Below are 25769 nucleotides of genomic sequence, written 5' to 3' on the forward strand. Positions count from 1 at the left end.
CACACACACTATTACATACAGACGAGCAAAATTTTGTTGTAGCCAAAAACAGTATTTAATTCAATACATTGTCCTAACAACCTATTTCAAATTTTCAGTTGCAGAAAATACATGGTCACACCTGTTCATAATGCAGTCATTAGGTGCAGGAAACTAACCAATTTATGTAAAGCATAGTTATATATAAAACTTAATCAAAATTGCATGTGATTTTTCTGTCAATAAGACAGTTCTCACCGATGTGGTATACTATTTTTACAAATAAAAATTAATCCAAAATATTCAAACCATCATGCTGCATATATTTAACTTTGTAAAAATGCTTCTGCCACTTGATTCAGAAGGGAGATATATGCCAAGTTGGGTATCACATAGCCCTGTGTAAATGTGTTAAAGCTATGAAATCTGAGACTGATATTTTCTTTTCTATTTCATTTAAAAAAAAAAAAAAAAAAAAAAGTTCCTGACTTGCTAAACTGATTTCACAACCCACTAGTGGGTCATGATCTGTGGTTTGAAAAACACTGCCTTAGACCCTCCTTAAAGATATTCGGCTCAGCTGAAGAAAGTGATATCATAATTTAATGATATCTCATCAGTTCATTCCACTTTCTGTCACAGCCATCCAATTTCTTCTACTTGCATTTTGTACAAATATTTCCAGGCAATTTTTCATCAGAATTGGCATACACAGTGTTCTTGCACTCCTTATCTGTTAAAATGCAACAACTATTCAACAGAATGAAAAATCCATTCTGCTAACAAACAACTGGATGCAATGTTAAAGTTTAAGAAATAGATATACAACCAGTGTGAAGCAGTATTTTTCACTTAGCATTTAAATTAATATAATTTGGTGCCGTCATTAAATTTGGAATGGTGTAAAGTAGACTGTCTCTTTGTGTAGTGTACTCGCAACAAATTACCACAGAACTTTCATAGGACTCGTGACCACAGGATAAAAAAAAATGTGTAGCGCCCTTAAAAACTTAAGTGGCTAATGTTAGAGATGTGTCCAGAAATTGCTTCCTCTGGAAGCAGTTGATCATCCTGCACATTAGTTGTTTTGCAGTAGAAGGACATCTATTTGGGTCATTTAATTTTCATTCATTGTTTGGAGTAAAGAATATTGGATCACTTAAATCCTTCAGGGCACTACCACTTTTATCCTGTGGTCATGAGTCCTATAAAGGCCTCTTATGGTTTTAATAATATATTAATTTAAACGTTAAGTGAAAAATGCTGCTGCTTCACAATGGTTGTATTTGCATATTTATTTCTTAAACTTTACATTGTGCACATAATTGTATTGTATCATTGCCAGAAGGTATAAAATCAGTAGGGGTTGGGAAGTGGTCAAAAGATGTCTGAAAGAAATTGTGTTGTTCCCTACTTAGGAGAATAAGTTGCATGAGAGTTAACCGAATACAGATTTTGAAGCAAAAGCTGTATTAAAAAAAAAAAAAAAAAAGTTGTTGTGGATCACATCCTGAGAGGAAGTGATAACCAAGCCTAGGATCTGTTAAAAACGGGCTGGGAGAGTGCTATTAGTCACATCGGCTGTTCCAGTTAGGTTATAATTCCTATCAGCTTCGCCATTTACTTTGTCTTTCTGTAAAGAGACTGTTTGTTTGTTTTTTATACCGAGCGTTAAGTAAATATATAAGAGTTCGATTCAATTGGAGCAATGGCCTAACTTTAAAATTTTTAGAGTCCAAGAAATGATTGACTCAAAACTAAATTTAAAAATATATATATATTTAATGAAACTAAAACACTCTACACAATGTAAATATAATTAAATTAATAATTATACAACTATTTGGATCAAAAGCCTTCTAAATAGAAACTACTTTAGAGATCTCCTTTATCTTTAAAGGATTAAATATCATTCTCTCATACTGAACATTTTTGTTTTTTCACAAAAAATTCTTACAAAACAGTCTATGTTTAATAATGAAGGGGATACAAATCCTTTAATGTTTATCTGCCAGTAAGCGAAACTCTAAGAACTAGGACTAAGATCTAAGAGTTTCATACCGAAAAAACTATCAGCAAATCCAAGTGTAAGTAACCACTTGGTAGTACAACACCAATGCAACTCTTATCAATATCAAGGATAGTGAGGGAGCTTGCTCCACCTTTGATAAGAGTTGCCTTGGTGTTGTACTACCAAGTGGTTACTTACACTTGGATTTGCTGATAGTTTTTTCGGTATGAAACTCATAGATCTTAGTCCTAGTTCTTAGAGTTTCGCTCACTGGCAGATAAACATTAAAGGATTTGTATCCCCTTTCATTATTATTAAGGTTGCCAGAAAAATAGCCTTTTGGCTTTTATTCTATGTTATAATATACAGGCACACCTTTATGGCATTTGTATAGTGAAGGTATGCAAGTTCTTTTCACTTAAACCTTGTTATCTTCCAGGTCTACCTACTCACTGATGAGACCTCAAAAAAAGGTTGAAACTGGTCTGGGTAGTGACCTCTCCTCATAATGTAATTACAGTATTACATCCCCTAGGGGCTGTGTTTTTACATTGTCGGAAAATATCAAGGATAGTGAGGGAGCTTGCTCCACCTTTGATACGAGTTGCCTTGGTGTTGTACTACCAAGTGGTTACTTACACTTGGATTTGCTGATAGTTTTTCAGTATGAAACTCATAGTTCTTAGAGTTTCGCTTACTGGCAGATAAAAATCAAAGGATTTGTCTCCCCTTCATTATTATTAAGGTTGCCAGAAAAATAGCCTTTTGGCTTTTATTCTACAGTCAATGTTTATTAGTGAGTTCTTTCAGACCATTTTTCAAATTATAAAACTTCTTAACTTCCCTGTGACTAAACAGTGTTTCCTTATTTAGCGCATTGTTCTTTTCATTCTCACCGTTTCACTAAGTATAATTATTTCTAACTCGGGCAATTTCATTACAAGATGCACAAATTTATTACCAGAGGGAGGAAAAAAGTTTCCTTTACGACCTTATAAACAAAAGTATGAAAGTGGAGCTCCTTCATTAATCCCACATCATGGTTTAAGATTCTTTAATTATTTCACTTGTTCCGATGGAGTAATAAACACATATCACTGGTGTACTTGAGACAGAAGATTAAACTTTTCATTTTGCGTTCTATTTCAGTGTTTGAAAAAAACATTGAAACAGAATGTACTTAATATCTCCTTTTTTATTCATTTGTTGATAGTCTCACTTTTCCAGTCTAAGGATTCACCTCATTAAGATTACTTTTTTCTGAATCCTCTATTAATATATTTATACTATCAAGTTTTCCTAAAAACTTGTTAAAAACAAAATTCTCTGGTCTGCATTCTCAAACTCCATTTTCTCTTGTTTTCCTTCATTACACAGGTACCAAATGCTCTGTCAATTGCCCATCAGTCTTTGCAAGCGAGAAATAGTTATGGTAAATGTGCTTCATCATTGGTAAAAAGTGAATGTCTTTATAAATAGGTAGTGACAGATATTACTACACTTAATTGTGAATATAATAAATAACCATTGAAATTACAATTTTCAGGCATCTTGTAAGTATAATAAATCTGAAATACTTTGCATCTCATTTTAACATATCATTATTGAGCAATCGCAAGTGCCAATCATAAGTGTTACAAAACCAAAATTAATAAAATCTAACAGATTAAAAAAAATTGTAAAAAGATTCATCATTATAAATTATGACTATTTTTACAGTGTGGTGGCCATGGTGAAGAAGTCTAAATAGGACAGAAAAGCAGTTGAAGTTTTCTGTAGTTTTTCTTTGTGTAAAGCTATCAAGTAAAAATGGCCAATGAATTACTTTAGTGAATTGAGGAGACAGGAAAGTGCTGGATGCTTGGGAAATAAACTATTACTTTAATAAAGTAAGAGGGTTGTTCGATAATTCCATACAAAGTCTGAGAGATGGTGCCAACAGTACATATCAAGGTTATTTTTAGTTGCTGGCAACTGATGGAGGATCACACACTAAGTTTCAGTCAGAAGATCTATTACTCTGTATATAGCGTTCATTTAAATCGATCAAGTACCGTGATTTGTGAAAAATGGATTAGAAAGAATTTTGTGTAATGATTGAACATTACTTTTTGAAAGGCAAAACAGCTCAGTAAATCAAAGCCAAGCTTGATAAACATTTACGGTGAGTCTGCACTTCGATTAGAATGGTTTATAAGTAGTTTAGTGACTTTCGAAGTGGTCATATGAGCACAAGTGACGTTGAATGTTCTGGACCCTGTTGAGGTCACTACTCCAGAAATTATTGAAAAATCCATGATATGGTGATGGCTGATAGAAGAGTGAAGGTGCGTGAAATTGCTAAGGCTGTGGGTATCTCAAATGACTGTGTAAATAATATTTTACATGAACATTTACATGTGAGAAAACCATCTGTATGATGGGCGCCACGTTTGTAATCCATCATTGGATTACAAACTTGTTCAAAAGCATCAATGTGTGAACTGTTGCAAGGACAGCTTGAAGCTGTTTCAACGGAATCCAGAGAAATTCTTGCATCGTTTCGTAACAGTGGAAGAAACATGGATTCATCACTACCAGCCTGAGACCAAGGAACAGTCAAAACAATGAGTTACAAATGGGGAATCTGCACTGCACCAAAGAAAGCGAAAACCATTTCTTCAGCAGGAAAGGTTATGGCCATCATCTTTTGGGACGCTTGTGGCATAATCTTCATAAACTTTTTGAAAAGGGGCAAAACAATTACCGGAGTGTAGTGTGCATCTTTGCTGGATCATTTAAATAATGAAATAAAGGAAAAACGACCACACTTGGCAAAAAAGAAGATTAGTTTTCACTACGACAAAGCACCTGCTCGTTCTTCTGCGGTTATGACCACAAAATTGTTCAATTTATGCTACAAAGTCCTTTCACCTCCCCAACTCTCCAGATTTGCCTCCCTTGGACTACTATCTGTTTCCAAACATGAAAAAATGGCTGGCATGAAAGAGATTTTCATCAAATGAGAGGTGATTGCTGAAACAACTGCTTATTTTGAAGAGTTGGACTTAAATTATAGTATAATTTATACTATATGGATGGGATCAAAAACTCGAGCATTGTTGGACTAAATGTATAGACGTCAAAGGAGACTGTTGAAAAATAAAAAATGTTTGTCCCAAAATAATTGTTTTCTTCATTTTTGCATGAACTTGTTGAACAACCCTCATATACATCCCACATAGATCGATGAGCTGTCAGGATGTAGACAAAAGCATCTAGAAGTGGATTACTTGAAGATATTAAGTCTATTGCAAGAGCAACACTCCCACAGTAGTGTTATTTATTGGTTGGGATATCTGCAAGGATGATAAAGGAATGGAAATTAGTGCTTCTGACTCGGTTGTTTAGCGTGTGTCAATGTGAGCACAGTTCCTAATGAATGGAAGGAAACAATGATGATTCCATTTTTACACAGGAAGAATTAGGAAAGAATCAACAATTATAGATTAGGTAGTATCTTTGGAGTGGTTATTAAGGTGTTGAAATAATTAGGAACTGTATCTAGAGGTAGGTAAATTAGCATCTGGATCCTTTAGGAGGACAGCATGGCTCTGTTAAGGATAAGTTTTACTTTAGCAATGTGGTGTTTTATAGGAGACTACAGAGTTGGATGAAGGTAATGGATATATCACAATACTTCTGGATTTTGCCAAGGCATTTAACAAGGTTCCACATGCAGCATATATTTATGTAGGTTGTTATATAACTAAGATAGTTAGACTTTGCACTCTATAATGTATAGAGTGCAAATTCTGAGGAGGTAGGTGACCAGTGGGGTATCACTGGGGTTTATACTTGAATTATTGTTAGCTTTTATGTTTCTAATCCAGTGATAAAGGAGATTTCCAATATAGAAAGCAGATGGACTGTTTGCAACATTGTCATTTACCTATTAAAAAAAAAAAAAAAAAAAAAACCTGCTTGGATCAAAATACAAGATTATGTATTTTGGATTGAGGACATTGCAAGAAGATTATTGTAGTAATAGTAACTTGTTACAAGTGGTTAGTGAAGCTAGATCGATGACTTGGGAAGAGAGTCATCTTCCCAAGTCATCGATTGACTTGGGAAGATGGGTACCCACTCTACAACTCTGTCTCCACCAACTACAATGAACTGCAACTATCATCATCTACACCAATGCCATCTACCACTACCACCACTAGTATTTTCAGACAATCGCAAACATCTATGCCCACGGCAGGATTTGAACCCGAAGCCTTTTGGCTGGAGAGCAGATATGCTCGCCACTCAGCCAACCAGGCCAGCTATTTTATTTTAAGGGCCACATTGCTAAGTTGGGAAAGTGGTCACATTGCAGTTACCCAATGTTGAAGTGGACACCCTGGAGTAAAAAAGTTATTTTTACCATTGTACAAGGCTACTTATTGACTACTTTGCTTGGATATGATCACCTGGGTTCAGAGGAGATGAAGAGATGATTGAAAAGATCTGAACATTGATGCAGATATTACTGAAAAATTTGAAATGCACATATACTTATGGCTAGTGTTGTTCATACCATGATAGTGTCTAGATGTTATTGTCAATAAATCTCTAAGGATTTAACCTCTTGAAAGTTTTTTTTTTCCTCTTCTCTTCCTGTTTTTGAATGCAGAAGAGAAATGCTCAGATAGTACTAATTTTAAATTTTCATTACTTATTCTATGTTTTGTAAATGAGTGTATATTTAAGAAAACTTACATGGTTAAAATGTGACTGGGTAGTTAATGTTTTTAATATTACCAGGCTGTTATAAGAGTTTTTATTTAAAATAAAATTATTTTGTTTCTTTCATCTACACATTATCAGTATACAAGGTGCAGATTGTTTTTAAATCTTTTATAGATTAATCAATTGCTTACAGCCAGGATGTATTCCAGAGAAACAAATAAATAACAGTAAAATGGCTTTTAAATGTATGGAAAACATAAACTTGTTTTTAGAAGGTGCTAAACAGCTTGGTGTTCCTGCAGAAGAAACTTTTCAGACAATTGATCTTTGGGAGAAACAAAATCTTTCATCAGTCCTCATCTGTTTACAGTCTTTAGCAAGAAAGGTATGGCATTGTTAAAATAGTTGCTTAAAATGATTTTTTTAAATTTTATCAAGTGTTTTGCAAAGCTATAAAAAGGCATGTTTATTAAACAACGCTGCATTTCAAACTTGTATATGCTTAGTAGAGAGAATAAATTTAAAACCTAAAACTATGGATAGTTTATCATAAAGTAAGAAATAAAAAATACAAAAAAATTATCCCCCCCCTTTTTTTTTAATACTCGGCAAGGTTGGTCGATTGGTAGAGCCTCTGCTACTAATGGCTCAGTTAAGTAAGTTTGAGCACGGTTAGTAGTTGGAAGGAGACCAATCGTTCGATGCTGTTGGCACACTCTCCCTTGAGTCTTTGGACTCCCTGGAGGCGTCAAATAATAATAATATTTTTATGCTAAAAATTTTGAATTTTCTGTTTGAAAGATTGTATAACAGACTCAACAGGTTAAGGGTTAATCAGACCAAAGATCAAGCCACAATAAGTGTAGTGGTCTTGCACTGAATAATAAAATTCATCTGTATCCTAAACAAATGGGCAAACTTCCTTGTCCACAGTGAGATTTATATTCCATAATCTATGAGTTGAAAAGAAGAACTATCTACTTAGCCAATCAGGTTGAATGACTAATTGTGTATAATACTAGAAATGAAAGTTCTGACAATGTGTTATCCTATAGACTAACAACACATTAGCCATAAATCAAATTTATCAAAAACTTGTTTTTTTTTGTTTGCTTTTAATAAAAAACAACATAAGGACTGTAAATTAAAGAATTGAAGTACTAACAAGCATTGAATTCCACTGTCATGCATCAATGAATTCTCTCAACTAGGAGTTGGATATGTTCTGACACAACCAGGTTTAAGTTAGAACATATTGCAAAAAGCAGCAGCCCATCTATAGAAAACTGTTGCATAAGCAACATAATACTCAAACTGCTAGAGTTCAGTTTGTTGTGCCTGAAAACTCATTGAACTGTAGATTTCTTGGAAAGTATGAAGTGATGTGGCACATTCTTCAAACCCAAATGGATGTGGTGGTTGGGGAGATTTACCAGGGAGTATTATTTCTTATTAAAGATAATGGCAGTTGTCTTATATAGGACTGCTGCTCCTGTTTTGAAACACAAAACAATTTGGCATTGCCCTTAACAACACCTTTTTAAATTATTTTAAGGTAAATATAATTTTTTTATTTATAGATTAATTTACCTGTGGTATACACAGGGTGCCTGTTAAGTAATGAGTTTTTTTATGAGACAGCCCTTTGAATAAAAGTAACAAACGCAGTTTGTAGTTTTGACTGCTAGTGTTGTAATCACAGGTGCAAGTTTCAAGTTGGGTGATGCAGCAGTTTTCATGTGGCAACCATTGAAGTTAATGTGTGAGTGGAGTGTGGCAGAAGTTGCATTATGGAGCAAAGAAATTAGGAAAAATTGCTATAGAAGTGTACCAAGACCTTAAAAAAAAAAAAAAAAAAAAAAAAAGTTTGTCTATCCTAGCATGGAATGGTGTGGAACATCTTCTCCCCAGCAGAAGAAAGTCATATTGCAAAAAAAAAAAAAAAAAAAAAAAAACACCTGTCAAGACAGCGATTTTTATGTGGCTAGAATTATCTACTACATTTGTTCCTAAGGCACCACGGTGAACGGTCAGTATTATTTAGGATAATGTCTGTATGCATTATCTAAGTGTCAGGAAAGAATCCTGACAGTATTAAAATTTTTCTAACGAAGGCATTATACTGAAAATATATTAGTATGACTTTATTTAATACAGCAATGAAATGGTATGGAGAGGGTGAAATGAACAAAAAAAAACATTGCAGTTCATAGAAAATGTTCATTTATTGATTCATCAGAATTTTTTTTTTTGTGCTTGCACCATACAGTATGCTAATATTATGGATTAGCATACTTTTGATGATATAGATGTTGCTGTTATTCCATAACAATCGGTTTCTGTTGCACGATAACGTGCCTGTGAAGCAGTTTCTGACTTTGTCTCTCTATGTGATCGAACATCTGTCCCCCACATTTGCCAGATTTGGCCCCTGCAGACTTTTCCTCTTCCCAAAGATGAAGTGTTGCCTTGAAAGGGAAGTGTTTCAGTGATATTGAGGACATCCAACATGGTGTAACCCAGACACTGAAGGAAGTTCCTGTTCAGGACTTCCACTGTGCCTTCAAACACCTGTACAACAGATGTAAACATTGCATGGAGTTGAAGGGAGATTATTTTGAATTTGTGTAATTGACAATTCCAAATATAGTTTTGTTTTGATATAATTGTCTCATTACTTAACAGGCACACTATGTATTAATCATTTCTGTAGTAGTCACTGCAGAGAATTCTAATTTTGGAAGCACCTTAAAAAGGTACTTTTCAGCTTAGAACCAGATCTTGTTAAATTTGACAAGATCAGGTTCACATAATTTGGTGTTACCAAAACAGTGAAAACAAATGGGCAAGATTCTTCTAAATACCAAATACAAGATGTTATATTCAGATATTAATCATGAAAGAGTAGCTTGAGGAATTGGACAATGCAACTTAGTTGTGCCTATGGTTCAACAGAAATGTCTAAGGAAAAGTGAAGAAATTTTTAGTTGTTAGAGAAGGCAGCTGAGATGAAGGGAAAGTTAGGTCTTTATTGAAGATCTGAACAGGAAATCGCACATAAAAATACTTTGGAAAAATTTAGAGAAAAGAGCAAAGCCAGTAATGATGCTAAGTACCTGCTAGATTTCACCTTCAGGACATGGACTAGTCATTACTAGCATGATCTTCCAACATAAAGATGTGCACAAATTTTCACATGGAGAGAAGACACATGAATTCTCATTGACAATGTTGTTGATAGTGATATCAACAATAAAGCTTAAGTGCTGGCACCTATTCATAACTTTCACAACCACAAAAAGAAACAACAATAATTAATTTATTGTGCTTGCTAATATTTTTCTGCTTTTCTAACTAGCATCATCAGGTCACAAAATTGGTGATACACAGCACGTGTTTATAGATTCAAATAAAAATTTGATTCAGTAAAAGCCAAGTGTGTTTACATGTGGGCAAGCTTAGCATTAATTTGTGAACAAATTGACAAGCCTGAAGTGGCTTGAAAAAGTTTGGTTTCTGGACTAAGGAAAAAAATTAAAAATACAAAAAAAAAAAAATATTTACACACACACAGTATACTAATAGGTTTGGAATAACTGTGGGTGAGAGCAACATAAAAAAATAAAAATTAAGATGTTTAATGATAAGCAGAAAAGAGGTGGATATGATTTAGAAATATAGATGTTGCTAAAAAGTACAACAGGACTGATGCAAAAAATTTTCAATACACAACAAAGGAGAGGACAAAGTCACCTCTGGAAGTTTTGTAAGAATCCTTGGAGATATGAAGATTAGATTTTGTTTTGGGGAGAGTGGATGAGTGGAAAGGGTTGTTGGAAGGGCTTACAGTGAATTAGTGAGATGTATTGTGTGATGAATAATGTTGTGGGCAACCTATTATGTCCTTCAGTTTTAAAGTATTAACAAAGTCAGTATGTTGTGCTGGAGAGTGACAGTTATGGTTCACTGAGCATTTTGTGTTCTGATAAGTTTAGAAAGTGGGGAAAAAAAAATTCAAATTTTATATAAAAAATGCAATTTTTTAATTAGAAAAAAGAATACCCACAGAAGTAGTGGTAGAAAAATGGGCACAGCAGAAACTGCACGTGTTTATATGAAGTGAATGATGAAAGGAGAATTTAAAGTTTTGCCTTCATTGAAGAGATTGTTTAAGAGACCCTGATTTAGATAAATTCCAGAACTCTCCCCCCCCCCCCCTTTAGAAAAGTATTAGCAGCTTTAGACAGGGTGTTCTGAAATCTGTAGTAAACCTTTGGGAAGAATACAATGTCAGTAATTCTAACTTGACTAGAGAACTACCACCACCACTTTAGATGAATAGGTCAAAATAACTGCTTATTATCAAAATAACTTTTTGTATATAAAGTTTTTCATATAGCAAGATCTGTATATTTGATGGCAAGCATGGCCATAATCTTTTAAATGCTGATCTCTAAACTAGTTCAACAGATTAAGTTAAAAAAAAAAATTCAAGCAGCACCTCTTAACATTTCATGTTTGTATTCTTCAAACATGAATTTAGACAATAGAAAGATTATTTAATCAAGGAATGCATTAAGAGACATATCCTGTGCAACAAATATCTAAAAAAATCTGCCAGCTCTACTTGAAGGCAAAAGTAGCCTGTAAGATGGGTGTTTATTTAAAAGGCTACTATGTTAATTTTAGAAATTACTTGACTAAGAGTTTTGAAATAAGAGCTATTGCTTGAAATTCTCTGGACTTATTTGTTGATGGGGTAAATGTGTAAGCACACAGTATTCTTTGATAATAATAAATCCATATCATGCAGCTCATTAATCACAGAAATAGTTTAAGTAAAAAGTTTCATTTTTACTAGAAAGGGAAAATAAAAACATAGTAAAATAAGTATTGAATGGAAATAAAGTTTGAGTTAGAAAAAAAAAAAAATTAGCTTAGACTAATAAATTTGATTTTAATATTTTATTACTTTGGGTAAAGTAATATTATATATTTTATTCTCAACTTTTTTTTTCCCCTTTTAACACAGGCTTCCAAATTTGGCCATAAAAGCCTTGGACCAAAAGAAGCAGAAAAAAATATTCGTGAATTCACTGAAGAACAACTAAAGGCAGGACAAGGTATTATTAACTTGCAATATGGTTCAAACAAAGGTGCTACAGCAAGTGGAATCAATTTTGGTATCACACGCCACATGTAAAGGAGGCGAAAAAAAGCTCAAGTTGTAGTGGCCTGCTTCTGCTGACTTTTCAAAACATGGAACTCCACACAGAAATTTTTAAAATAACAAATATAATTTTAAAAAGTTTCTTGGCAAAAATTTTTCCACACATTCTCGATAAATGTTGCACATTGCTGGTTATAATGACTTGGTTCTTTCCAGTCATCAGTAGTCAAAAACAGATTTCTATTTGTTGTTTTAGAACTAAAGTTTTAACAAAAGCTTAAAATCAAAATTTGCTGTTACTGATCAGTAGTGTTAAAATTAAACATTCTATAAGGTTATGAAAATCCTATAAATTAACATTGATTGTTTCTATTTGAATATTCTTTATTACTATGTGCTTCGTCATAGTTACAGTTGAAAGAATCATATTTATGACTAACAGTATTTCATTGTCACTCTTCCTTTTTAATTCTATATGTATTATATTTTGATTTCATAAAGTTTTATAGTAGTTGCATTATTTTTCATGCTGCAATTTGCATCAACTGATTCTTGTTCTCTTTTAGTTAATTTGTAAAGTTGATTTACTCAACTCTTTGCATAAAAAAAAAAAAAAAGTTGCAGTTTTGGACAGTTATTACTGGTTGGTATTTCCAGGAAGTACAGACTCCTTGTAGGAGGTTACGCTAATGAACAGTGCTCTCAGTATGAGAGCACTCTCAACTGGCAATCCATATGTTATTCACCTCTCGAAGCAAAAAAAAAAATCTAGTCCTCAGTTTGCAAGGATGATCCATAGTTCCCTCCCTAAATTATATATTAAAAAAAAATTGTTTTTGTGCAACTTCACACACATTTCAATCTATCCTCAATAGGTGGTATTCCATAGACCTATCACCATATTATTCGCTTGCTTCTGGATCTTACCACTTTCCTCCTCATCCCGGAGAAACCCAGGTGACAAAAATCTGCGTATAGTCAGGGTATACCCATACCATAGCCTTATAAAGGGGATAATAACCCCTCTATCTGTACTTGTAATCCCTAACCTTATGAATTTCCTGCAATCCAGTACTGAAAATATTTTGTTACATTAAACTGATAACTATTATCCTTTACTCATACTGCCAATTTATTCAAATCATCCTGCAGAAGTCTACATTGGCCTCTTTTGCATCATCAGTAAACAGTATTTTCCTCATTCAGCTGGATTCTACTGTTCTATATACTACTGTGGTGTCTGTTTCCTTTCCTGCTGGATTTATTTATTGGATTTTTAAATAAAGTAATCCTTATGGTCTTTAATACTGACTCCAACTGACAGAAGCAAAACATCTGATAAGCACCAAGTAATGATAGAGGAGTTATTTTGCCCTTGGTGATAGGCAGAGAAAGTATATAATAACTCTTCAAAATACATTTGGAAGATTGTATATTACATTTGTTGGGGGGGGGGGGGTGCTGCTCCTTCTGATTTCCCTTTTTAAAGTAGGGTATAGCGTCTGTAAATCTGGTGTCTTGTTCAAGGCTATTCAATGGATCTTTTGATAAATAGCTTTTAACTAGACATCAGATATTACAGATGCTATCCCCCTACTTTAAAAAGGCAGAAAGGATGATAGTATTCCTACCACTAAGGGCAAATTATGTTCTCTATCCTTACTGTTAGTAATAATGGCAGTTTTTTTTTCAGATCTGACAAACTGGAGACTGTAGAATAGAATGGGGTAAGCTTTACATCAGCATTTTGACATATCTGCCTTCTGTGAGAATGATAAGAGGCATCTTCAAAAAAAAGACCAAACTTTTTAAATAGAGCACCCTATGGCTACTGAGAACACCTAGCAGCAGGTTTTGACAACAATCTGTCCTGTTCTACTATGAGCATTAATCAGTTACATTCACTGAAGTGAGCATGTGCATAAGCTGTTTGTTGGATTAGTGACAATGAAAGAGCTTGAAGAATAACGCACGGGTGTAAAAATTTTATTGCAAACTTAGTAAAAAAAAAAAATTTTTACAGAGACATTTCAATTGTTTAACCAAGCATACGGGAAGGACTGTATGAGCTGAACGCAGTGCTCTGAGTGGTTTAAGCGTCTATGGATGAGTCGGTCAAAGATCAAGGTGATGAATTTTGACCATGTGGTCACATGGTAAACAAAGTTGTACCAGGAAGTTTTAGCATGTTTGTGGGATGCTGTATGCATGAAGAGATTTGAATTGTGGGAAAACCAGACTTGGATGTTGCACCATGACAGTGCATCGGCTCATGCGTCGCTCTTCATCCACAGTTATATGGCAAAACATCAGACATCTGTTGTGTCCCATCCACCCTATTCTCTGGACTTAGCCCCAGCAGACTTTTCTTGTTTTCTCAAACTTGAAACCACTTTGAAAAGATGTAATTTCCAAACCATAGAGGAGATTCAGGAAAATGCAATAAGAAAACTGCACGCCATCACAGAAAGTGTGTTCCAGGAAGAATTCCAACAATGGAAGAAATGTTGGGAACAGTGTATTGCCAGTAGAGGGGACTACTTCGAAGGAGAAGTGCTTAAAATGTTGTAAAATGAGCAATAGTCTTTATAGCAAAAGTTTGGTCTTTTTTTTGAACACACCTTGTATTCCTCCCTACCTATAAATGTCTCCTGGCTGATCAAAAACCAAGTGGCATTAACTGGAGTGCTAATGTATCCAAGAAAGGAAGAGAGTTGTTTATTATTCAAAAATGAACTAGATCTAACTATATATAGTATAGAGTTCATCTTATTTAAGAATGGGAGTAATTCATTCCGAGTGACCAGATTACAGAAACATCTATAAAGTGAAGCCAGATGAAAGAATATGGTTGTATTACAGTTAATTTTCCAAGTGTTTCATAAAATGTTCATCTAATGGAGGACTGCCAATCACAGTTGCTTTAAATCTGTATAACTTGGAAAACCAAGTGAAATAATCTAAACTGATGTAGCTACTTGTATGTGAGAAATGATTTCTTTCAAGTTGTCTGTCTTCATTGACAGCAGGAGTGAATGCTAGTCTTGAAATTCATGCTTGCTCTTGTTATCATTCAGGGAATGAGAGGTGTGATTGAAGTCTGATTAGTGGAATAATGAATTGCTGACCATTTAAAACTATGTACAGGTAACCCTCATATTATGCGGATGTTAGGTTCCGCAGAAATGCCTCGTTATATAAATCACGTTATGCGAGTCTCAGATCACATAGAAAAAGTAGTTATGTTCCGAAATCGTTTTTTTTTTTTTGTTTAAATTATATAAACAACGACATATCCAACAAAAAAAAATTTTTATTTAATTCAGGTAATTCGTGTAAGTTAAGAAAATATATAAACTATGAAACAAATACATAATATTGAAAATTATAAATTGTACTTAAACTTCATTGCACCTAATGCATAAATGTTTTAGGCAAAATAAAATAGTGCATTAATAAACACTGGTTTTGTCATGTAATCACCTGATGCATTACTACAAAATAGTAAAGTAATTCTATCTTTGGAAACTTTGAATCCAGTAGCTGATCTTTCATTTTTCGAAATATAGGTGCCTTTTTTAGGCACTTCTTTTCCAATATAACCCGGATTCATCCGTATTGAACACCTGGTCTGCACTATAAATCTTTGAGAGTTTTTTTTGTTTAATAAGATTTCCATCCATTAGGAATTTTCTTGAGGTGCAATCTTCTATCAAAATCATTAGAGATTTCTCCATTTTTTCATTAGAATATTGCATACACAAGCAATGTGCTTTGCACTTATCGTTGACCCAGCAATAAACACTTTCTTGGATTTTATGTTCGTTTTGTTTGATTGTTCGAATCGTTGATTCATTTAAATTTGAAGTCCCTGCAAAAACTCCTGTTTTTTTTTTTTCCATTTTTCAACCGATCCAAGATCTTGAATATTTTTCTTCGAGAGAAATTAAGTTTGTTTCAATGTTGTTTTTTTCCCTTTTGTTGCAGTTTATGGCCGTTACTATAAAAATAATTTTTTACACAAAAAAGCAAGCAATTATATATTGCATGTAACTCACCAGAAAATAAAGTGCTCAGCTTGAGATGAACACACTTGTGATTTTTAATACACTTTCCTGGCAGAAACGAGGACAATTTTCAACAATAAATGTTTTATATGGTAAACAATTGAGGTACATGCGGGATACAGGCACACACAAATTTAACGAAGATAAAATTTGATTTTTAAGTCGCGCGGTGAAAAACGTGAAAAGATAAAGGGTTACTACAATCTGTAGCCTGTGTTTTTATCGGAACCATGTTGTATATGTACTGCGTCCAACAAAGGTTACTACAATTTTAGACCGCAGTTATATTGAAACTGCATTGTATACCACATTATACGAGGGTTACCTGTATTTAGAAATTTATGTACGTTTAATCATACAAATACAACATTTATTTTACTACAAATGATATTCTATCTTTTTCAATTTAGCTACTTGAATACAAATTCTACCCTACAGTTCTTCTTGATCAATAACATCATAAAAAAAGTTTGGTTGTAACTTAATTTTCCCAAGCAACATGCACACTTGTAAAGGCTGGCTGAAGCTCACTGGCTAGAGCTACTTTGACTGCGTATGGCCCGTGTTTAAGCACCAGGGTGAGATGACGTGGAGGGAGCGGAAATGGCTATGCGTGCGCATGAAATTGCAGTGCTGAAGTGAGGACCTGGATGCTCCCACAACCGAGCAAGCCAAGGTAGCTTGACTAGCGTTGGGCTTCGATACACAATGCAAAGCTCAATTATTACAACACAAGGTTAAAACGTCTACTGTCTACAAAAATAAAAGCCTAAATCGAATATTCGCATTATAAATGCATGCATTTATTAACAAATAAATATTCTTTCTCAATTAATGAGCTTGCATAGCAAGCATGGAGAATTTGGCACTGATTGATAGACCTCAAAGTTGAAACCAGTCAAGTGATATCCATATGGGATACTTCAGTTGACTTATTTACAGGTTTCTCTTAATACACAAATATAATTGGCCATGAAGATGCTTCAAGCACAATCTTTTATAGCATTTGTAAAATATGGATAATTGCAATGCACGTCAAGCATAATTCACTATCCAACTTACCAGAAAAACTAGAATAGAGAAATGAGATGCTACACTAGTATTAGAACTTGAAAATGCAAAGCATAGAATATAGCAATTTATTAAAGTGCTAGTATTTCACAGGATTTTGCACCATCTAAATATTTTACTGTGTATACAGGACGTCCATGCAGTTAGACGAGTGGCTATCTGCTTCCAGCCATGTGCCTGGGGAAGGAGTGTCCTGTGTTCGATCCCATCACTGATGTGAGGAGCTTAGGATCTTTCTTAGACATAGCCAAGTTAGCCGGTCTTGGGTGTGGCCAACAGGATTTTTCTTCCGTTTTTCTGGTGGGTTTTTCCTCCCATAAGCAGGCAAACCAGCCCCTTGAACACACACAGGATACCTCCAGGAATAAGGAGTAACCAACCTATTCCGTAGAATTTCAATTCTGAATGCCTACACAGTAAAAAGTGAGGTCTATGTGTGAGCATAAATCAGGGTATGCAGGACGATCAGGCAGTTACATAAAAAAAAAAAAAATTCAAATGGTAATGGAAAAAACTGTTTTTATTAAGGCAGCATAAAAAGAATAAATTTAGTTATGCTAGTTTTAAGATGACTTGTCTTACCAAATTTGTATTAATGGAGCAGCCATACTTTCTGAAATTAGAAAGTACTTTACAGATGCTATGTGCAGTGACAAATATTTTTGTGTTCTGAAGACTGAACACCACCAAAAGAACAAATAAATCGTGTTAAGTATAGCCAACTCTCATTATAATCAAACTCATAGGGACCACAGGAACATTTTGTTATGGTGTATAGAGTGCAATAGCAAAGTTTCAGAGTGCCTAGTTTCAGTGAGGAACTTTTTTGGTAATTTGAGCAAGTTTATCATAATAGTGTTTGCTATAGTGAAGCAACTATATAATAATTATTCAATTATATAATTATTATTCAGTTGCCAATACCTAAAGCCTTTCATCATATCTAATATTAGAACTGACAAATACTAACAACCAACCATGACCATATGATTCAAAAACTTTAAATTTTAAAAATGGGATATATTTGAGATGATAAATGCAACAATCTGAATAGTCCATTTGGTTCAGCAATATAGATAGTATTTTGGGGTTTGGAATTCTTCAGAATTATAAATCCTTCTCCAAGAAATTGTTTGATGCGAGTACTCAATTTTCTCCTAGAAGCATAAAAGTAAGTTTTGTGTGTTGTAGATTGACTGAGTATTTGCATGACTAGAACAGTATATAAATACCATGAGAGATCTAGATTTGTCATTCTCAACAAGCAATTACTTCTATTTATAGGGTTCACTGGAACAAAACTTAAAACCTTTGTAAAATTCATTTTCTACCACAAATCTGTGAAGCTCAATTACATAAATCAAGTAAGAGTGTGACATCCTTTAGCAGTTCTGAGAGATCTTGTTAAATGTCTCACAGCTTTAATTATATTTTTTAAAAAAATAGTATTACTGAATTAATAATCCTCTCAGACATTAAAATATGCCATTAACATGTTTGAGAGTATTCTATTCACCTGATCTTTTTTAGCATTAGCACTGAAAATAGGCAAGGAAACTTGGTTGAAAGTTTTTCTTAAAGAAAAGCCTGTTAAAATTCCATTTACTTTTATATTTGTCTTTTAGTAATCAAAGATGGTCATCACTTCTAAAAATTTAGAACTTAGATTGTAACATGTTATATAACACACACACACACAATCTTTTTATATTCAGCTAATGAAAATATTTTCACTTTTATTATACAAGGAAACCTGTGGAGAATTCATGACTAAACAAACGCAAGTAATAACCCCAGTAATAAGTTTTAATAAGTAAATGTTTCATCCTAAGTATCTTAAGGACATTATTGAGTAAACAATACTAGGAATAACATCCAGTTAGGACACATGATTACAATGGAATCCCAATGTATGTGCAGTAGCGTGTTATAGAATTAAATTAAAATATAACTGGAGGGGGGAAAAAATTATATTAAAAAGTTATTGTACACAATTTCTCATACTTTAGGAATAGCAAGAACTTCATTATGGTTTAGATTTGGTCTGCGAAGTATGGCTTCAGCACGTTCTTTATATAATGGATACAATCTTAAACAACTCAAAAATTCAGTCACTTCCCCACACATCAACAAGCCCATAGAATTCTCATACCTTATGTCAAAGGCATCTCTGAACGTCTTTCAAAAATTATGAAGAAATACAAACTTGCTATTACCTACAAACCCATCAACCAAATCTTTAACTTGTTAAGGCAAACTCTCGCCTCTGATTCTACTTGGCGTGTACGAGGTTCCATGCTCCTGTAAATTGTCTTACTACGGACAGACAGGTAGATCTGTTCATCAAATCGCAGAACTCTGACCTCGTTCAACATGGAGTTGAAAATCCAAACCATAGGATCCATTGGGAAAAGACAAACTTTTACATTTTTTATATATATATATATATATAATATAAGTGTTTAGCCTAAAAGAAATAGACAGGTTAAACACTTTATAAATTGAAATTTGTTTGTTACATCAGAAAGCATTTAGTACTGTTTTATAGAAAAAGTCCTCAAGTTTACGACCTCCACTTTTTGTTTTGTCTTCGTGACGTCAGCAGCACGTGAGTGCCCTTGATGTAAGTAGAGCAGTATGGCCGCTAGCCAGGTGGAGAAGGCTTTTTGCATGATTGAATTTGCAAAAACAAATTCTGTTACTATCATGCCACGTCGTTTTAGAACACGGTATGGTAAACAATTGCCCACAAAGCAGTCAATATACGGTTGGAGTAAGAAACAAGGAAATTGGTTGTCTGTGCAAGGGGAAAAGTGCTGGGAGACCACCTGTATCCGAGGAAACGGTGACGCGTGTTCATGAGACTTGCATGTGCAGCCTGAAGAAGTCTACAACACGTGCAAGTTTACAACTTCAAGTTCCATAAAAGACTGTGGCATATCTTGTATAAACGTTTATGAATGTCCTCTTACCAGTTGCAATTATTGTAGAACCTCAATGAAAACAACAAAATCCTCAGTCACTCATTCTGTATGGATATGCAGCAATGGAGTGAAGAAAGTGATAATTTCTTTGATTGGCTAATTTGCAGTGCCGAATCAACTTTCTGCATTAGTGGTACAGTGAACAAACAACATTCGTATATGGGGAAACTGACAACCCGAGAGCAGTAGTGGAGCATATGAAGGATTCATCCAAAGCGAATGTTTTTTGCGCTGTATCCTGTAAAAAGGCGTATGGACTATTCTGTTTCCAGGAAAAAACAGTGTGTGAAATAACTTACCTAGAAATGTGTTACGTGAGTGGCTGATGCCTCAACTACAAGAAGACAATGACAATTTTATATTTGTCCAAGATGGAGCTCTGCCGCACTGGCACCTTGAAGTTAGAAATTACCTGGATGGAAATTTGCCTCGAGGTTGGATTGGACGTTCAACTGCCCAGAACATGGCTCTTACATCTTGGCCACCGAGAAGTCCAGATTTAACACCCTGTGAATACTTCTAATGGGGGTACATAAAGGACAGAATTTTTGTTCCTCCCCTCCCTACAAGTACGCATGATCTTAAACAATGCATCACAGTAGCTGCTGTCAACTGTTGACATTGACATGCTGAGAAGTGTTTGGGAAGAACTGGACTATCACATTGATATTTTTTTTGTTACAAGAGGGTCACACATAGAATACTTGTAACTTATCCATGGAAACTTCAGGATGTACTCTTCAAACCATGTATTTCAGCCATGCTATTAAAACTCTTCTTTCTGTAAAACTTTGAAAGTGTCATATATTAAGATCTATGTAAAAGTTTGGTCTTTTCTCAATGAATCCTATGGTTTGGGTTTTCAACTCGGTGTTGAGCGAGGCCAGATTTCTGTGGTTTAATGAACAGATCTACCTGTCTGTCCATAGTAAGACTATTTACAGGAGCATGGAACCTCATATGCCTGGTAGCATCAGAGGTGAGAGTTGGTCTTTAGGAGAAGGTAACAAGTTATAGATTATAGATCTGGTTGATGGGTTTGTAGGTAGTAGCAAGTTTGTATTTCTTCATAATTTTTGAAAGACGTTCAGAGATGCATTTGACATAAGGTATGGGAATCCTATGGGCTTGTTCTTGTCTAGGGTGATGTGTGGGGAAGTGACTGATTTTTTGAGTTGTTTTAAGATTGTATCCATTATATAAAGAAAGTGCTGAAGCCCTACTTCACAGACCAAATCTAAACCATGACGTTCTTGCTATTCCTAAAGTATGGGAAATTGTCATACAAAATTATGTAAAAAAAAAAAATTTTTTTTTTTTCCCCAGTTATATTTTAATTTAATTCTATAACACGCTACTGCATGAACAGTGGGATTCCATTGTAATCATGAGCCCTAACCATATGTTATTCCTAGTATTGTTTGAATTTACTGTATGGATGATGTCCTAAGATACTTAGGATGAAATATTTACTTATTACTGTGGTTAGTACATGTGTTTAGTTATTTTCACTTTTATTTTCAAATACACAGCTATTTACAGCATGTGTGCACACACCAGGATGCATGTAATACTCATGATGGGTTATAACACCAGCTTATGCATCCATACTAATAGCACTAGATAGTAACAAATGTATATATACATTAGCAAGCTATTATATTATAGCAGTGGCAGCCAGAGGCTTATGTTAGCAAATGCTCTAGTGCATTGAAAGCTTTACCAATTTTGAGAACCTGAAATTCGTTTCCAGCTTATATATAAAATGCAGTTTGTTATTCAGCTTAGTACTTTACAACCATAAGTGAAAATATCTTCAGTTTGTTCCTCACACTTATGGTCTATTGACTTCTTTCCAAGCAGTGTATCTGTAACTATACCTTAACAGGCAAATATTTGAAAAAAATGTGCTTTCATGAAAAAGTTGAGCAGTCATAATCATCTGTTCCAGTCTAGTTTAACAACAAGAATGCTGTACAATCAAATCTAATTCAACAAAATGAGTATTAAAGATTAATCCAAAGACTTGTATGTAACTATCGTGTGGAAAGGCTGGTGTTTGCCATATGTTAATTGATTTTTAATGGAACTGATGAGAACACAAACTAATTAGAAAATAATTACTATTTATTAACTTGTTTGCTGATATTATATTATATCCAGCATCTTCAGAACCCAAAAACAGTTTGTCACAATATGCAAAACAACAACCATCTGGCATAACAATCATTAGTCTTCGGAATGTCAACTCCGTAACTCAACCGGAATTTCCTCCGTTCCACGCTGTCATTTGCTTTCTTCTTAATCTCCTTGTGCTTTCTTTGCCTTGGTCAACAAAGCTTTTTCCTTGTTCTGCCCCTTCTTCTTTGCTCCTCTATTTTGCCTTCAGTTATTCCTTTCACAAGTCCATGCCAAAGTATATGTCCATACCACCTAGGATGTGAAAACCTAGAATTCAGGTTTCACATCCATACACTGCAATACTCCATGTCAATGTCTATTAATTTTTTTTTTTAATTGTATATTGAGGTTTCTATTCAGATGCTTTTCATCTTAGAGAATTGTAATTTTGCATTGTTTATTCTTGACCCTATGTCTTCTCTTGCTCTGCCATCTTCTGTTATTAGGCTTCCCAAGTACTTAAAGCTTTTTACTTGTTTTATTTTATATGTATAACAATGGGACTAATTTAAACAATTGCAATGGACAACAAAAACTAAAGTCCTAATTAGGCACCATCTATGTTAGGGGTGGGGATGGGCAGGAAAGCCAGTATTAATTAGATCTTAAGATGACTGTCTCCCAAATTTTTGGTAAATTTTATTCAGCCATACTTGAGGTTTGGAGTAGGTTTTAAGGCTTCTGTTGATTCCAAAAACAGTCTCTCTGACTTCTATGTAGCATTTCTGTCATCTTAAGATCTAATTAATACGTGCTTTGTTTTTTTTTCTCCCAACATAGATTGGCACCTAATTAGGACTTTAGTCTTCTGTTGTCTTTGCAATTGTCCCATTGCCATTGTTTTGTGTACTGTGACAAACTGTTTTTGTGCTCTGAAGATGCTGGATATAATATCAGCAAATAAGTTGATAAATAGTAATTATTTTCTTACTAGTCTATGTTCTCATCAATTCTGTTTAAAAATAAATTAATATAAATATATAGTTACCTATCTATTACTTCATTGTTGAAAAGAGTTCATTCCATACACAATGATTTATTTCAAATCAAAATTTGCAAAGCTTTTATCAATACTGATAACAGAATGAATTAATCATTCTTTAAATATTTGTTCTGCCATTTAATTACTAGCATTATTACACAATAAATTCAATGACTCTCCATAGGAGACTCGCACTAATTGATATGAATATCATCTCATCTTAAAGTAGTTCACTAACAAAATACTCATATAACCACCTTAAACTTATTCCACTCATTTACTACTAAAAAAAAAAAAAAAAAAAGAGCATCCTTACACCTTGCTGATCACATGCTTATATAACTTAAGAAATGATTCATTGTTCTCTCCTCTCTATTCATGTATTGGAAAATTTCTGTTTTCCACCTGTTAGTTGTACTGAATGTTTGTGAATTACAAAGTTTGTCTTCATAGGGAGCATTCCATAACCCAAGAACCATTTTTGTCACCCAAGAAACCCAGACCAAATCTGTGCATAACAGTTGGAGATTGGCATCTCCAACAAGCTCGCCAATCTCCTCAAACAACACAAAATAAGAGTAACATTTAAACCAATAGAATCTATTCATAAACTACTAAGATCTCCAAAAGACAACCATCCTTTCTATAAATATGCTAGAGTTTATAATATTCCATGCTCATGTGGCTCTAGTTACATCAGACAGACTTTGAGAAGCCTCGAAATCAGGCAAAAGGAGCGCATTGGCTATGTCAAAAACAACAGACAGGACATTTCTGGCCTATCGTCTCGTTTCTCTACAACTAACCATGTCATCCAGTGGGACAAAAGCTGTTCCCCTTACATAGAGGAAGATTATCATTCAAGAATTTTCAAAGAAGTGGCCACAGTCGCCCGTTCTACTGTGAACCTTAACCGAAATCATGGCCTAATACTCCCAGAGATATGGAAAACCCTAATCAGAACCTTAAAAAGGGAAGAACTTTAATACAAACTACAGAAAGTTCCTAGAAAGCTATCGCGTGTACAAGATCAGCTAGAAAGCGAGCTGATCTTGTACACGCGATAAGTGTTTCAATCACGTTCAATACTATTTTATTTGTAATTATTCTAGTTGGTTTTGCAGTTACGCATAATTGTGATTGTTTAAACCTATATGTAAGTGCCCTGAAGATGCCAACAGATAAGTGTGGCGAAACTAGGTGGTTCAGTTAATAAAATTGATCAACACTTGATCGGTAAACCAAATATTATTTACTAAATAGCCTACAGTCTATAAAATATTTTATGAATTTTCCTTTATCAATTAGGCTACATTATACTGTCATAAAAACGTACTAATAGTAATATTCTGAGTTAGGGTAAATTTATTTGCGATCTGCATTGTTAGGGTAAGGCTACACTTTTTTTTTCGAACATGTACAGCAGTGAATAGAACATATGCACAAGAATGGCGATGTTCTGTACAAATTTTTTCCATCAACGCAGCTATCACTGTTTTATTCGCTGATATACATGTTCGGGGGGAAAAAAAAACGCTAGGTAGCCTCAAGGGCGGTTAATTATCTCTAGCATGCAGACATCTAACAGTCTAAAACCGGCCCTGTTTGGGTGGAAAGTCAACAGGAAGAACAGTACAAAAAAAAAAAAAAAAAATTGATGTTTTTATATATACATAGACGCATACAAGGAGGGGAGGGATCTGGAAAGTTCTGATAAACACCTAGAACAAAATGAAACTGATATAACCGCAGGAAAGAACATAGTAATAGATTTATGAAGGTAACTTATGTTCTTTCTTGTGGTTATATTATATATATATATATATATATATATACACGCCAGGGGGTCTCCGACGGCTACGCCCCCCCCCTTCCAGACAGGTTAGACAGTTCTTGAATTCAGATGACTCGAAATGGGGTTCCCCCTGGTGCCTATGGCACCCAATCCTCCAAGTTCCAGACTAGTAGGTCGGTTCTCCTTGAATTTTGAAGACTCGAAAGGGTTGTCCCAATGCCTAACCCTCTGAGTTCCGGACTGGTAGGCCTGTTCTCCTTGAATTCTGATGACTCGACACTCAGGGTAGCCCTGAGTTTTAAAACATTTCAAATAACTTGACAAAACACGTTACAAAAAAAGCTTATTTTATATTATAGAGTAGATATCAGTTGCTTTAATATCATTTTGTTCTAGGTCTTTATCAGAACTTCCCAGACCCTTGTGTGTTCTCACCCACAAAAAGTTAAGCCTATAATACATATGTATTGTGGGTGAGCTAAGGATCTCCCTGCGCCCCCAATTTTTATGAATTTTATATATGTATAGTTATTTTTACATAATCTAGAAACCCAGTTCAAGTGACCAAACACTGAACATTTTTAGGCCTCCAATAAGTGGGGATCTCACAATGGGCAATGAAATTCGTCTCCAACCTAAAGACAATCTCACACATCCATGCCTAAAACCTGTGCCCTGTTGGGGGAAGAACAGGTATGCTAAACAGGCTGGTAAGAAGTGGTTATTATAGTTTGCAGTCAAGAAAGGGGCAAGAGCTAGGTTTTTCTCCAGAGCAGTGAGTAAGTGGAACAGTTTGCCTTCAAGGGTAGTGAT

The 25769-nt window shown here is 34.4% G+C and overlaps 1 protein-coding gene across 1 annotated transcript in view; it reads left to right on the forward strand.

Moving 5' to 3' along the window:
- LOC150096164 (myophilin-like) overlaps nucleotides 1-12391 on the forward strand; it is a 35624-nt gene extending 23233 nt beyond the window's left edge. Inside the window, exons 3-4 of the mRNA XM_090409075.1 lie at nucleotides 6881-7091; nucleotides 11739-12391. Of these exons, the coding sequence (XP_090265201.1) occupies nucleotides 6881-7091; nucleotides 11739-11909 (382 nt within the window). The 3' untranslated portion in view covers nucleotides 11910-12391. The remainder of the gene's footprint in view (nucleotides 1-6880; nucleotides 7092-11738) is intronic.
- The last annotated feature ends 13378 nt before the right edge of the window (nucleotides 12392-25769 follow it).

The sequence above is a fragment of the Typopeltis vanoorti genome, chromosome 19 (genome assembly GCF_054136105.1).
Source record: "Typopeltis vanoorti isolate ZY-2024b chromosome 19, IOZ_Tvanoo_1.0, whole genome shotgun sequence".
NCBI classification, from domain to species: Eukaryota; Metazoa; Arthropoda; class Arachnida; order Uropygi; family Thelyphonidae; genus Typopeltis; species Typopeltis vanoorti.